General features: G+C 41.1%; 2 protein-coding genes across 7 annotated transcripts in view; one reads left to right on the forward strand and one right to left on the reverse strand.

Annotated features, from left to right (window-relative positions):
• LOC126984742 (fatty-acid amide hydrolase 2-like) overlaps positions 1-15,547 on the reverse strand; it is a 111,680-nt gene that overhangs the window by 64,718 nt on the left and 31,415 nt on the right. The window lies entirely within an intron of this gene.
• LOC126984744 (troponin T, skeletal muscle-like) overlaps positions 1-15,547 on the forward strand; it is a 39,096-nt gene that overhangs the window by 15,050 nt on the left and 8,499 nt on the right. Inside the window, exons 6-9 of one of the 6 annotated variants that reach the window (XM_050838785.1) lie at positions 2,757-2,827; positions 6,476-6,497; positions 8,779-8,859; positions 11,980-12,058. In XM_050838785.1, the coding sequence (XP_050694742.1) occupies positions 2,757-2,827; positions 6,476-6,497; positions 8,779-8,859; positions 11,980-12,058 (253 nt within the window). Of the gene's footprint in view, positions 1-2,756; positions 2,828-5,177; positions 5,249-6,475; positions 6,498-8,778; positions 8,860-11,979; positions 12,059-15,285; positions 15,365-15,547 lie in introns of all 6 variants that reach the window. The other 5 variants (XM_050838783.1, XM_050838779.1, XM_050838781.1 and 2 more) reach the window with 5 other exon arrangements.

Here is a 15,547-nt window from a genome sequence, read left to right on the forward strand (position 1 = left end):
AGATGAATGTGGAAAGGAAAAGAAAGGATGTCTGTATTGTGTGAAGGGAAACTAGTCATGAAAGGAGGCTAGGAATTAGGAGCGAAGATAAATGATGTGAGTGTTAGGGGAAGCGAAAAGTGAAGGAGAAGGAGGAGAAAATACTCATGGGAAAAGGATGTCTGTTTTGTGTGATTGAAAACTGGTCATGAAAGGAGACTAGGAATTAGGAGCGAAAATAAATGATGTGAGTGTTAGGGGAAGCGAAGAGTGAAGGAGAAGGAGGAGAAAATACATATGGAAAGAGTATGATGTCTGCATAGTGTGTGAGTGGAAAGAGGTCGTGAAAACTTAAATAAGGGGCAAAGATCCAACGGTGTGAGTGTTAGGAGAGGCAATGAGTGGACGAGATGAGTGAGGAAAAGATGAATGTTTGTTTTGAGTAGGAGACGAGGAGAAGAGGACAAGAGGAAATGGTCGGTGGAAAGATAGGGATTTTTTTTTTTTTTTATAACTTTTGACGTGAATGGGACAGTTCGCGAAAGTTGGAATCGGAATGGATGAGTGTGTCAGGTCAGTTCGAGAAAATGGGAATCGGAATGGATGAGCTGGTTAGGTCAGTTCGAGAAAGTGGGAATCGGAATGGATGAGTGGGTCAGGTCAGTTCGAGAAAATGGGAATCGGAATGGATGAGCTGGTTAGGTCAGTTCGAGAAAGGGGGAATCGGAGTGGATGAGCTGGCTAGGTCAGTTCGAGAAAATGGGAATCGGAATGGATGAGCCGGTTAGGTCAGTTCGAGAAAATGGGAATCGGAATGGATGAGCTGGTTAGGTCAGTTCGAGAAAGTGGGAATCGGGGTGGATGAGTGGGACAGTTCGCGAAAGTGAGTCGTAATGAATGAGTGCGTGGGCATCGCTAGGCTGTGTGCGTTATGGATAGCAACAAATACATTTACTATATTTTTTCACGAGTAATCAAAATTGGTAGTATTGTTTTTTCCTCATCCAGTTTTCATGAAAGAGAATCCAATCCCTTTTTTTTGGGAAATTTTCACGGTTGATATGTTTGGTTTTCTTTTCTCATTGTACAATGAGGAAAAAAAGTCGTATCAGCTAAAGAAATAAACGTAGGTAGGATGTTGATGATAATGCAGTTTGATTTTTCAGATTATTATTTTATTTTTTACTTTGATTTAATTTCTTGACTTTGGTTAAGATTCGTTTCATCAACGTGCCAGTATTTCATTACCTACCTTACGACTAGCTCTTCATATATCTTTTCTACAAATGTTCAACAATCATGGACACGCTTTTTAAATCTAATTCAAAAACTATTTTTTTTATTGTTGAAAATAGGGGATAATATTGACGAAAGCGTAGCCTTTTCTGGCGGCGGCCGCTGCGCCCCCCTGGTTAGGAGGGGCTCGCGCTCCCGCTAGAGGTTAGGTTATGTAAAGTTTGGTTTGAGTAGTTTAAATATGCTCCCCAACCCAACCCCCCGATTTCCCAAGGGTCCCCCAAGTTGAACCTCTCTGCGAACTATTTTGCGGCTGCGGCGGCGGGTCCACAAAAGGCATTGACAAGTCAATCATTAAGTGATTTCCGGAGAAAAATACAACCTCCGTGATAAACAGCATAAAAAAAACACCCAGAATTAATATGTTCTTGTCCAAGTTTGAGCAACGTTGATAAAACGAATCTTTACCTTGATTTTTTTTTATGAATAACTGCCACTGACAAATATCCCCCCCCCCCCCCTCTCGCTTATAACTTCTACCCCCCTTTGTCACCCCCGCCCCCTCCCCACTCCCCCCAGGCTTCCACTATTCTTTTGTTATGCATGAAAATGGATCACCGACATTCAGTTCAGTTTATCTTTTCACAATCCGTTTTCTTTCATATTTGCCTTCTACAATCCGTTTTCTTTCATTTTTTTTGTGCATGGTTGTGGGTTATGATTTTGTATGATCTTCGTTTTTATTTTTATTTTTCAATGACGTAATTTTTCAGTCTTCCCAAAACTATAAATGGGATTGATTGTTCTTTCACTCGTCATTTATTTTTGTCCTCCGAAAGTTGTCGCAATGCGTCATATTTTTCTATACATTTTTTGAACGACTGAATCATTGAAACGACAAAAGAATGAAGCAGTTTCGTGTTTCAACTCAAAAGACAAGTACTGAACACGATTCTTTTTTGTCACATATTTATCCCCTAGACCAAAATATGTAAAACTTTTATAATTTTTCTTCTGTGTGACGTCCGTGAGAAACAAACCAAAAAAAGGATGACTCATGCAGGATTCAAAACATTTCCATATGAACCTTTTTTTTTTTTACTTTTTGAACCCTGAACCCGAAAAATACTCTCCATGATGAACAGCACGACACGACCAAGCGGATGAGTCACTTTGAAGGAACAAAGCTCGACTGTTTCCAATCCTGTTTCAAACCTTTTTCGATCCTTAGTTCTTACGATATTCTTCCATATATTTTGAACGGTTAGAAAATTAATGTTTGCGACCTTCCCTCCTCCCCTTTCCCCCTTCGTTCCGCTCCCAACCAATAGTCAACTAAAAGAGAAATCCTGATCAACACACACACACACACACACACACACACACACACACACACACACGAAGAGAAAAACTAAAACAAAAACACAAAATCACAAATAAAACATCAAAATTCATAAAAAAAAACAAGAGTGAGGCTTCGAACGGGTCACGGCGGAGCTTCGGATCAGCGAGACGAACCACTGAGTCCCGTTTTCTTACAGTTGAAGGAGCTGAGAGAGAGACAGAAGCAACAGCTAAGGCAAAAGGCTCTCAAAAAGGGTCTTGATCCTGAGTAAGTCACCCCCTTGATAAGTACTTTCCGTCTTCTATATAGTTTTAGTCCCCCCTTGATAAGTAGTTCCCGTTTTCTTCATAATTTCATGGTGGTCAATCCACAGATAGGTTTTATCTTCCCGTCTGTCTTCCTCGTACCTTCTCTTTACTGTCGTTCATCTGCCTGGCTGTCTGTTTATCTGTGTGTGTGTCTGTGTGTGTGTGTGTGTGTGTGTGTGTGTGTGTGTGTGTGTGTGTGTGTGTGTGTGTGTGTGTGTGTGTATCTTCAGTTCCTTCTTTCATTTCGTTCTTTTTCCTTCCATCTTTCCTCTTCCTTCCTTTTTCTTTCCTTTCTTCCTCTCTTCTTGTTACCTTCCATCCTCTCTTCTTTCCTCTTTTTCTCCCTTCTTTCCATTTTTCCTTTTCCATATTTCCTTTTTCCTTTCTTCCTTCCTTCCTTCCTTCCTTCCTTCCTCTCTTCCTTTTACCTTCCTTTCATCTCCTCTTCCTTCCTCTCCTCGTCCATTCTTTCCATTCTTCCTCTTTCCTTCCTTCCTTCTTTTTTCCTTCCTTCCTTCCTCTCTTCTTTCCCCTCTCCCTCAAGTTACGTTCCCATCGACACACTCCTTCTTTTTCCCCTTATCAAAAACAAGAACCAAAATAGACTCTTTGAAATGAATCTTAAGTCGTAGGAATGACTTAAGGAGACCCGACCACGTGACCTCTCCTTGACCTCACTTTTGACCTCACCTGACCCTCCATGCTCCCCCTACCCCACCCCCCACTTGCATCGGTTCCGTCCAGTCACAGTACAGGAATTGGGAGAGGAGTCAAAACCCTTCCCTACTATTCATATTCGATTAGTGTATTTCGTTTTTATTTGTGTTATCTTGGATCTTCGTCGGTTCTCGCGTTTATCTTTTTAATATCGTTTGTTTTCTTTGATTGCTTTTCCATTAAGTGAAGCGTGTTTCGTCTCGCGTGGAAACTCTGCGTGGAAACTAAACCTGGAAAAAAAAGTGTTGTGAAGTTCCGTTTTCTTGATCGGTTTATAATTCGTTCTTCGCGTCGGCGTGAAAGGAAGAGCAAACGAGAGGAAACGGAAAGAGAAAATAGAGTGCGGTTTGTAGTTTTACGAATAACATAATAATGGTAATAACAGTAACAGTAATGACTGATAATAATAGTAGTAATAAAAATGATAATTGTTAATACTAATATTATTATTGGCGTTATTTTGCATGAGAGTATAACTGATTTGCAACTCGGAACAGTTTATTAACTTTGAATAGTAATAATAATAGTAATGATGATGATGATAATAAAAAGCAAGTTGCAAATCAGTCCATCTTTAGTCTATTAATGACTTACTTGTGATTCTTTTACTCTTATTATTTACTAACACAAAATATCGTTAACAAATGTTTTTATATCTTTTCATTACTTTTTAAAAATTTTTGTACAGACATTTTTTTGGGTGAAGAAGTGGCGCCCTGCCGCTCTCTGTTTTATACTTGTCATATTCTTCCTGAATGATGATGTTTTTTAAATCATTTTCCTCGCCCCACCGATGAACTCTTCCCCATGATGCCTTCCTTGTTCCCTTCCTAAATTCCAAATATTTCCGTGTTGATTTTTCTCTTGTACTCGGACCGAGAGATGAAAAATCCAAACTTGAGTAATACCATTTGATTTTCCTTAGCAAGTACTTCACAAGGAAAATTATTCTTTTAATCCCCCAGTGAATTATGACTTCCTTAATAGTTACAAAATCCCCAATACAAAGGATTTTAAACTATACAAAAACTCCCCAGGAACTTGATGTTAGTTTTTATCCTGTTCCGGATCTTTTCCCTTGATCAGTATTTTGTGTATCCAGTGTGTTCCATAGACTCCTAGAGGATAGCCGGGCACGTTAGTTCCGGAGCCTTAAAATAGAAGAGTTCGGCAACCTCCTTCACAGGCGCCATGTTGTTACCGAATGAACCGCGCGAAATTCAAATGGATTCTAATACGATAGAGTTTTGTTTTGTGTTCTAGGTATCGTCAGGAACTCGACGAAATAACTAGAACACCAAAAAAAACTATCGTATCAGCATCATTTTAAATTTCGCGCTGCGCTTCAGTAACATCATGGCGCCTGAGGTGATGAAGGTGGCCAAACTCCTATTCTGTGGCTCTGGTTAGTCTGTGTGTCCTGTCCTTAGTCCTGTCCCCACCCTTGAATGTCTTGGTAGTGTGGCGCGATGCACAGCCCTTAGCGCGGAGAAAGAGGGAAAGAAAGACCTCTCAAATAAGCTAAAGGCAAGTGTCGGGGTTCGAAGCGTGTGGACTAACTTTCGGCGCCTCTCGCCCGCCCTTCTTTACAGCTGAAAGAACTTAAGGAGAGACAGAAGCAACAGCTGAGACAGAAAGCCCTGAAGAGAGGCCTTGACGCCGAGTAAGTCTTGAGAGAGAGAGAGAGAGAGAGTAAAAATAAGAGTGATTGTGAGTGTGTGCGTGTGTTTGTGTGTATGTCCGTCTAATTTTATTTCCGTTAATGTCATTACAAATTTTGGTTTCACAGACGCGTGTAAAAAAAAAAAAAAACATTTCTCGCCATCCCAAAGTAATATTCTTTTTCATTTATTTTCTAATCGGAGTTTTCTCTTACAAATTCGGTTTTCTACTTTAATCTTCGTTTTCTTTCCATAAATTTTGATCTATGGACGAATTCGGTCAAGCCATTCGTAATTGATATTATTGTTATTACCACGATTATAACTATACGAAATGAATAACGTAAAGTATAAAAATGAATGCGCTCTACTGATCGTTTTATTGTAATTATCTCTTATTCCCTATTATTCATTATTATCCTTATTATTCATCATCATTATTATCCCGTGGTATTATCTGGTATCATTATTTTCCCCCATTTATTCATTTTCCGTCTCTTTAACCCGGTAGCTGCGGGGGTCATGTTTCTTAGGTTAGGTTAGGTTACGTTAGGTTAAGGGCCCCTCTAAGTAAAATAATGAGAAAGAATCATCACTCACGTAAACCATTTCATAATATATATATCAACGCATGTGTGATCAGTTTATGCATCATCTATTTTGGGAGCTTTATATCATGGCAGAAATTTGGCTCATCGCTGGTACACGGTAAAGCCACAAATTTGGTCCGTCGCTGCTACCGGGTTAATGTTCCCTCTCCCTTGAAAAATTTAGATAAGTTACCCTTGAACACACACTCCACACACTAGTTCTTCCATGTGACTTTTGATGTGTAGTGAATAGCTGTCAACCCACACACACACAACGACTGAATCCCTCTCCCATTTTCTCTCATTGGTCTTGTTCCTAGTCATAGAAAATGGGATAGCGTAGTGTTATGTAACTGTCCTTGTCGTCATATCCTTTTCAGCTTTGGACAATGCGTCATGAATACCTTGTTGTTTTCTTGGTTTTAAGTGTTGATGTATTTATATATTTTTTTCTTTCATGATCTACATATACATTTTTTTTGGATAATGTCATGAATACTTACTTTTTGGTTAACTTTTGATGGATTCATAGTTTTGTTTATTCTTTCATGACTCATATTTACGCGTGTCACTATAATGTAGTCGCTAATATTTCCTCCTTTCCCCTTCCTCCTTTTTTTTTCTTCTTCCTCCAAACAGAGCGTTGACTGGCAAGCACCCGGTGAGTGATTTTTTCCGTTTTTTTTTCTAATTAAAAACAAATATTTTCCTTTATTCTGCCGTGTCAAACTTTAGTGCAGCCGTTTAGGTTGCAAGATATTTCCCCTCATCGATTTTTGCAAAGGAATATTCTGTGTTCCTTTAGCATTTGAAATTTGTATGGATAGTTTCTTTCACTTATCCACCCATCTACTAACCTGACCTTTCTGTTCCCCCATTTTTTTGTTCTTCACCACAAAATATTTTCCCTCATCGATTTTTGCAAAGGAATATTCTGTGTTCCATTAGCATTTGAAATTTGTATGGATAGTTTTTCACTTATCCACCCATCTACTAACCTGACCTCTCTGTTCCCCCCATTTTTTTGTTCTTCACCACAAGATATTTCCCCTCATCGATTTTTGCAAAGGAATATTCTGCGTTCCTTTATTTGTATGAATAGTTTCTTTCACTTATCCACCCACACACCCACCCATCTACTAACCTGACCTCTCTGTTCCCCCCATTTTTTTGTTCTTCACCACAAAATATTTCCCCTCATCGATTTTTGCAAAGGAATATTCTGCGTTCTTTTATTTGTATGGATAGTTTCTTTCACTTATCCACCCACACACCCACCTATCTACTAACCTGACCTTTCTGTTCCCCCCATTTTTTTGTTCTTCACCACAAGATATTTCCCTTCATCGATTCTGTGTTCCTTTTACCATTTGAAATTTGTATGGATAGTTTCTTTCACTTATCCACCCACACACCCACCTATCTACTAACCCACATTCACCTTACCTCCTTCCCTCCGTCCCTTGTTCCTTTCCCTCCACCGCCTTGCTCTCCCTCCCTCACACATTCTTCCCACCTTTCTCCTCACCCCTTTTCCTTTCCTCTTTCCCTTTATTTCATTCTCTACATCACCTTCCCTTCTTCTCTCCCTCCATTATTCCCTTCCCTCCACCGCCATTCTCTCCCTCCCTCACACGTTCTCCCTTCCTCTCCCTTGTTCCGCCACAGTCTCCCTTTCCTGTATACTCAGATTTGTTAATATACACATGATTTTTTTTTTCACAGCCTTAGTTGGTACATTTCACTCCCTCTTCAGTCATATCCACTCCTTCCGCACTCATGCACTCCTTCAATCCCCTTCTCTCCCTCCCCTCCCCTCTCCCTCTTCCCGGATTCACTCATCTTCCTCCTACCACTGACTCCCTCTCCTCTCATTTACTCCCCCTTCAATCTCGCTTCCACTCCCTCCGCACTCATGCACTCCTTCAATCCCCTTCTCTCCCTCCCCTCCCCTCTCCCTCTCCTCGTATTCTCTCATCTTCCTCCTACCACTGACTCCCTCTCCTCTCATTTACTCCCCCTTCAATCTCGCTTCCACTCCCTCCGCACTCATGCACTCCTTCAATCCCCTTCTCTCCCTCCCCTCCCCTCTCTCTTCCCCCATTCACTCATCTTCCTCCTACCACTGACTCCCTCTCCTCTCATTTACTCCCCCATCAATCTCGCTTCCACTCCCTCCGCACTCATGCACTCCTTCAATCCCCTTCTCTCCCTCCCCCTCCCCTCTCCCTCTCCTCGTATTCGCTCATCTTCCTCCAACCACGGACTCCTCTCCTCTAATTTACTCCCCCTTCAATCTCGCTTCCACTCCCTCCGCACTCATGCACTCCTTCAATCCCCTTCTCTCCCTCCCCTCCCCTCTCCCTCTTCCCGCATTCACTCATCTTCCTCCTACCACTGACTCCCTCTCCTCTCATTTACTCCCCCTTCAATCTCGCTTCCACTTCCTCCGCACTCATGCACTCCTTCAATCCCCTTCTCCCTCCCCTCTCCCTCTCCTCGTATTCTCTCATCTTCCTCCTACCACTGACTCCCTCTCCTCTCATTTACTCCCCCTTCAATCTCGCTTCCACTCCCTCCGCACTCATGCACTCCTTCAACCCACTTCTCTCCCTCCCCTCCCCTCTCCCTCTCCTCGTATTCTCTCATCTTCCTCCCACCACTTCCTCCCTCTCCTCTCGCTTCCACTCCCTCCCCCTCTCTCTCTTCTATCATTTTCTCCCTCTTTATTATCTCTCTCCAGTCATTTTATCCCTCTCCACCCTCATTCACACACTCTCTCTCCCCCCATCTCTCTCATTCGTACCCTCACTCCTTCTTTCCTCTCATTCATTCACTTTCACTCACTCACTCTCCCTCCCTATCTCATCTCACTCCCTCCTTGCATTCACTCCCTCCCTCTCTGGCTTCCTCCCACTCACTCCTTTTCTCTCTCCCCGCAGCCCAAGATCCAGACCGCCTCCAAATTCGAGCGCCGTACTGACCGCCGAACATACGACGACAAGAAGAAGCTGTTCGAGGGTGTAAGTATGACCTGCGTTACCTGTTACCTGTCCGCCCACACCTGTACGTAGGGGCCAGGGCCGATTAGCTACATGGGTGAAGGGACTTACTAGCTTCTGTGTAAGGGTTGAAGGAGTAATCTAGTGTCCATAAGTACGATTTAAAGCAAAGGTTATAAGGTCCAGGGTTGTGAATGCCCAATCCACCCACGTCTCTATACCTAGGGACCAGGGCCGATTAGTTACATGGGTGAGGGGACTTACTAGCTTCTGTGTAAGGGTTGAAGGAGTAATCTAGTGTCCATAAGTACGGTTTAAAGGGAAGATATAAGGTCCAGGGTTGTGAGTGCCCTGTCCACCCACGCATCTATACCTAGGGACCAGGGCCGATTAGCTACCTGGGAAAGGGGACATACTAGCTTCTGTATTAAGGATGTTCAGGGTTAATTTAGTGTCCATAAGTACAATTTGAGACGAATATTATAAGTTCTAGGGTTGTGAATCACTTGTCCACCCATATCTTTATACCTAGGAACCAGGGCCAATTAGCTACCTGGGCGAGGTGTTAGACTTACAAACTCTGGGTATATATTAGTGACTGGAGACAGGGTTGAAGTGTTTTATGTACTTGTGGAGCGGGTTTTTGTAGCTCTGGGTTTATTTCAGTAACAGCGGACAAGGTTTATATATACGGATGGGTTTTAGTAATTGTGGGTCCAAGGTTAGTGTCTAGAGTGGTTTTGGGAAGTAGATTTAAGTATCCTATTTGATGGTTCTGGGTTTATATTTATAGCTAAGGACAGGTTTATATATACGGATTGGGTTTTAGTAACTGTGGGTTTATATTTGTTACAGTTGGCATGGTTACAGTGTCTAGAGTGGTTTTGTTACTTAAGGAGTGAGGTTTGGTAGTTCTGGGTTTATATTTGTAACTGAGGACAGGGTTTAAATGTCTCTGGGGAGATTATTTTACGTAGAAATTGAGTTTGGGTTTATATTTGTAACTGAGGACAGGGTTTAAATGTCTCTGGGGCGATTATTTTACGTAGAAATTGAGTTGGGGTTTATTTTAGTAACTGTGGACAGGGTTTAAATGTCTCTGGGGCGGTTATTTTATGTAGAAATTGAGTTGGGGTTTATTTTAGTAACTGTGGACAGGGTTTAAATGTCTCTGGGGCGGTTATTTTATGTAGAAATTGAGTTGGGGTTTATTTTAGTAACTGAGGACAGGGTTTAAATGTCTCTGGGGCGGTTATTTTATGTAGAAATTGAGTTGGGGTTTATTTTAGTAACTGAGGACTGGGTTTAACTGTCTCTGGGGCGATTATTTTATGTAGAAGTTGAGTTGGGGTTTATTTTAGTAACTGTGGGCAGGGTTTAAATGTCTCTGGGGCGATTATTTTATGTAGAAGTTGAGTTGGGGTTTATTATAGTAACTGTGGGCAGGGTTTAAATGTCTCTGGGGCGATTATTTTGCGTAGAAGTTGAGTTGGGGTTTATTATAGTAATTGTGGGCAGGGTTTAAATGTCTCTGGGGCGATTATTTTACGTAGACATTGAGTTGGGGTTTATTTTAGTAACTGAGGACTGGGTTTAACTGTCTCTGGGGCGATTATTTTACGTAGAAATTGAGTTTAGGTTTATTTTAGTAACTGTGGACTGGATTTAACTGTTTCTGGGGCGATTATTTTACGTAGAAATTGAGTTTAGGTTTATTTTAGTAACTGTGGACTGGGTTTAACTGTTTCTGGGGCGATTATTTTACGTAGAAATTGAGTTTAGGTTTATTTTAGTAACTGTGGACTGGGTTTAACTGTTTCTGGGGCGATTATTTTACGTAGAAATTGAGTTGGGGTTTATTTTAGTAACTGAGGACTGGGTTTAACTGTCTCTGGGGCGATTATTTTACGTAGACATTGAGTTGGGGTTTATTATAGTAACTGTGGGCAGGGTGTAAGTGCTTCGAGCGGTTTATGTTTCGTGTCGTGGGTTGGTGTTATTTCCTCGGCGGTGGTTTAACCCTATAAGCTCCGACGTTTTCGTATAGGTCTTATTGATATCACATGTTAATCTAGGGTATTTTCTGCGTTTATCTGTAGGACTGTTTTTCTTTTACACTTGATAATAAAAAGTGTATGGTTTTCGTAGAAGCAGCTCAGGAGTGGCCAGATTTGCCCCCCCGCGGAGCTTATAGGGTTTAGCGTGGCGGCGAACAATACCTTTTTTTTCTATCTACGGATTCGTCTTCCTCGAGGTGTTTTGTTTTGTTTTTACTCCATTACTCTTTTTCCTTCCTAATTTATCTCTTTTCCCTGTTTGTTCATTATGTAACAGATGAAGGTTAGTTTATTTGCACTATAATCAAATAATATTTCTGTTGCTTTTTGATATATTTAATTTTGATACGTTCGCTGTTATTTTATTTATGCTACTTTATATTGTGCATTTTGATTTAAGTTCTTTGGCTGATGTCTTACTCTCATTTATTTAATTTTTCTACTTTTTTTTTGTATATATAATTGCAGTTCTTTTGTCAGGATCTTTTATTTTGATACGTTCGCTGTTATTTTATTTCTGCTACTTTATATTGTGCATTTTGATTTAAGTTCTTTGGCTAATGTCTTACTCTCATTTATTTAATTTTTCAACTTTTTTTTTGTATAAATAATTGCAGTTCTTTTGTCAGGTTCTTGCTTTTTTCAACTCCTATTTTTCTCACCTAAAGACTACGAGTTAAGTTCAAATATTTCAACATTACATAACTAATATCTACCATGAGGTTTATCAGTATTGTTATTTGTCTTTACCGAGTTTACATCAAAATAACTTATCTTTTTTTTTTTCAATATATTATGTTGTTGCTCATGTCTATAATATCTACTGTAAGATTTAGCATTATTATTATTTTTTTTTTGTTGACTGAAAATAGATAAGCTTCCTCTTCATTCCATTATGCAATTACTAATGTCTATGTTTTATGCTTTTTATTTTATTTACCAGCATAATATTTTGTCTCCGCACTGTTTTCTGCTCATTTATTTTTTATCCCTATTTATTTCCTTTTTATTCCTATTTATTTCCTATTTATTCCTATTTATTTCCTCGCTCACCCGCCGCCCTATTTCCTGTTTCCGCCGCTAGGGATGGGACGTTGTGCTCAAAGACGATTCGGAGAAATTATGGAAGGAAAAGTATGAGGAGTTTATGGCGAGGACGAGAAGTAAGTTGGTAGCGAGTGTTTGGGTGTTATTCTAGAGAGCGAGTCGGCAAAGATAGATTGGTTACCCCCTCTCCCGTTTTCTTTCTCGTTTTCTTTCACGTTTTATTTTCTTTAGAGTTTGTGTTCTGTTAAATCTTCACCTCCTGCCTCAAGTCAATATTTGTTTGTTTTCTTTACTTTTTCCAGTTTTCTTTGTTCCTTCTTCCCATTTTCGTTTCCGTTTTCTTTTCTATACTGTTTGTGTCATTTTTTTCTTCGTTTTCTGTCTCAGCTCCATAATTATGTTCGTTTTCTTTTGTTATCTTTATTGTTTTGTTTTCCTTTCCCATTTTCTTTGTTTTCATTCCCATTTTCTTTCCTGTTTTCCGTTCCCATTTTCTTTTTCGCTCTCCCATTTTCTTTGTTTTCCTTTTCCATTTTCTTTCCTGTTTTCCTTTTCCATTTTCTTTCTTTTCCCTTTCCCATTTTCTTTGTTTTCCATTCCCATTTTCTTTTCCGTTTCCCATTTTCTTTGTTTTCCTTTCCAATTTTCTTTTTCCCTTTCCCATTTTCTTTGTTTTCCTCTCCCATTTTCTTTTCCCTTTCCCATTTTCTTTGTTTTCCATTCCCATTTTCTTTTCCCTTTCCCATTTTCTTTGTTTTCCATTCCCATTTTCTTTTCCCTTTCCCATTTTCTTTGTTTTCCGTTCCAATTTTCTTTTTCGCTTTCCCATTTTCTTTGTTTTCCATTCCCATTTTCTTTTCCCTTTCCCATTTTCTTTGTTTTCCATTCCCATTTTTTTCCCGTATTCCTTTTATTCCTGTTTGTTCTGTTTATCTTCACCTCCTGCTTGCTGACGTTCGTTTTCTTTAGTTTACTTTTTTTTTATCTCTAGTTCCTGCCTGTTTGTTTTTCTTTTCTTTTTGTCTTAGTTGGCAGGTGTCCATTTATAGTTTTCTTAGTTGTTTTAGTTTTCCGTTTGGTTTCTTTACGACGCTCTGCTTTGGTTTCTTAGTTGAGTAGTGCGATGGTGTTGCAGGAAGTGTTTTAGCATTACGTACTTTGTCTGTTTTTCCTTGTTTTGTCTGGGTTAGGCAGTGTAGTTATACTTAGTTGGCTATGCGTTATGTTTTTGTTTCGTTGCGTTTTGTTTCGGGCGTTTCATTCGCTGTTTCGGATCGTGGAAAGGTGGAACGTGTAGCGAGTTATAAGCGTGTGTAATTCACCTCTTGGTCTGCTGCGGGTCTCTCGAGACAGCCAGCCGTTCCCCTGCGGAAGAGCACAGAGCTCATAGTATCGATCTTTAGGTAGGACTGAGACCACTCACACACAACACACCGCGACAACGAGGTCACAACTCCTTGCCTGACGTCGCGTACCTACTCACTGCTAGGTGAACAGGGGCTACACGTGAAAGAAGACAAATCCAGCTTACCTTCACCCGGCCGGGGAATTGAACCCCGGTCCTTCTGGTTGTGAGCTAGTGTGTGTGTGAGAGTGTGTGTGTGTGTGTGTGTGTGTGTGTGTGTGTGTGTGTTCTACGTACACGCACTAGGTCATGATAGGTTAGGTTCGTTACGACGCTTAACAGCAGACTAAACCATATTCTTAAACCTATCGGGCTCTCATTACGACTATTTCCCAAGGCCACAGAGAAGATTAACCGGGTTTTCATGGGTCAGTTTTACCGTTCAGGATGCAGAAGTCGAGTAAAGCGGCTGTTACACTGGGCAAATTTTCAGTCAAACCACGATTTCCTCTGGCGTGGTCCTCATATTTCCGTGGTTTTCTGACGTGTCCACAATCTTCCAAAGCTACGGTAGATTTCACTGAAGGACGACGGTATTACTCACCATCATCATCATCAGCAGCAATAACGAGAAACTAATGAGAACCACGCCAGCGGAAATCGTGGTTTGACTGAAGATCCTCGGAAAATTTGCCCAGTGTAATAGCCCCTCAAGGCTATGTCTAGCATCACAAAACAGTCCATGGAAACCCCAGCTACTTCTATGAGAGGCTTTTCAAATAGACGAACTGAGGTGCCGATATGCTGAAGAATATTGGCCTTGCCCTCTCTTTTTTAATCTGTACAGTGTTGCCAGTTCCGAAAACCTAAAAAAAAGGCTTCAAATAACATTCCTATACACCCAGATACGATTGATTATGGGTCTTCCTTCAGCGTAAGAAAGATCATACAAGGAGGGAATAGGAATGTTTTGATATCGAATGGACTGCCGAATATTGATGGAACAAAATCACAACAAAATGGAAGGTTGTTGATTGTTGTTTATATTGTTGGCTTTGGTCTGTCTTTCATCACAGTAAGGTCGAACTTGCACTTTTCCTTAAGTCGCCAAGAAGGAACATTACTGTTTTTAACGAAGGTGATGAAATAGAATAGCAATGGGAATAGAATGTAATAGAATGTTTAGAATGAAATGCAATAACATGTTTAGAATGAAATAGAATGTTTAGAATGAAAAGGTAAAGACTGAAATAGAATGGCTGGTTAATATTGTGACTGAAAACCTCGAAAAATAGGCTGAGAATAGTGTGCTGGTGAGTGGGGAGGGAGAGGACTTTCGAGCACTCGCCAATGCAATGTGCAGTCAAGAGAAGATGGCGCCACTATAAACACCTGCCTACGCCAATACGGGCTGGGGCCGACTACCATCCAGGCCCCTCAAGCAAGCCTACCGACGATATAGGCGTAGACGTAAAAAAAAAAAAAAAAGTCCATCCTGTAGGTCACACATTGATTGTTGACGCACACCGCTGCACACAGACGCAGGCAGCCGTCTGTACCGCATAGCCGGGACTAGGTTGGTATTATAGACATTTTCGCTTCTCACATCAACTATTTCTGGAGGTCAAAGAGGGGATCAATCGGGTTCTATTGAGTGTTTTCTTAAGTTCACGGTACAGATGAAGGGTCAAACTACCACCAGGGCCATTAAACTACCCCTGGAAATGCCCTAAACTTATACGAAAGCCTTGTCAAATATGTGAACTTGGGCGAAGAAATGTTTTAAAATACGACCCTCATAAACACCAGCACCAACGAAAGACTAGCCACGGATCAAAGGTGAATGGAACACGGGCTTTGCGGCCAGACCAGTGATCGGAAACGGATCCTCGTAAATAGAGGAGGTCTTGTGTGAACTTTGTGCGTAGGTCTCCCCCCCCCGCCCTCCCTCCCTCCCTTCGTGCCCTCCCTCCACACGGTATGTTCTCGCCTCTCCAGGGGCTCCAACTGTACCTGAAGGAGGAGCATGAGAAGTACTGGAAGCAAAAGTACGCAGAGTTTACCGGCAGGGCGAAAGGTACGTAAGGGCGAGCCACGACGCGGGGAGGAAAAACAAAGAAAAGGAACGAAAGAATGACAACTTGAGAACCCTTAAGCCCCGTTCACACTGTGCCGACTCTGGGCCACGACAACCCGAGACTCTAGGGTACACAGGTCTTGGGTGTTGATGTGAAAGGGTCGGGCATGTCTTGAAAGAGGT

The sequence above is a fragment of the Eriocheir sinensis genome, chromosome 57 (assembly GCF_024679095.1).
Source record: "Eriocheir sinensis breed Jianghai 21 chromosome 57, ASM2467909v1, whole genome shotgun sequence".
Taxonomy (NCBI): Eukaryota; Metazoa; Arthropoda; class Malacostraca; order Decapoda; family Varunidae; genus Eriocheir; species Eriocheir sinensis.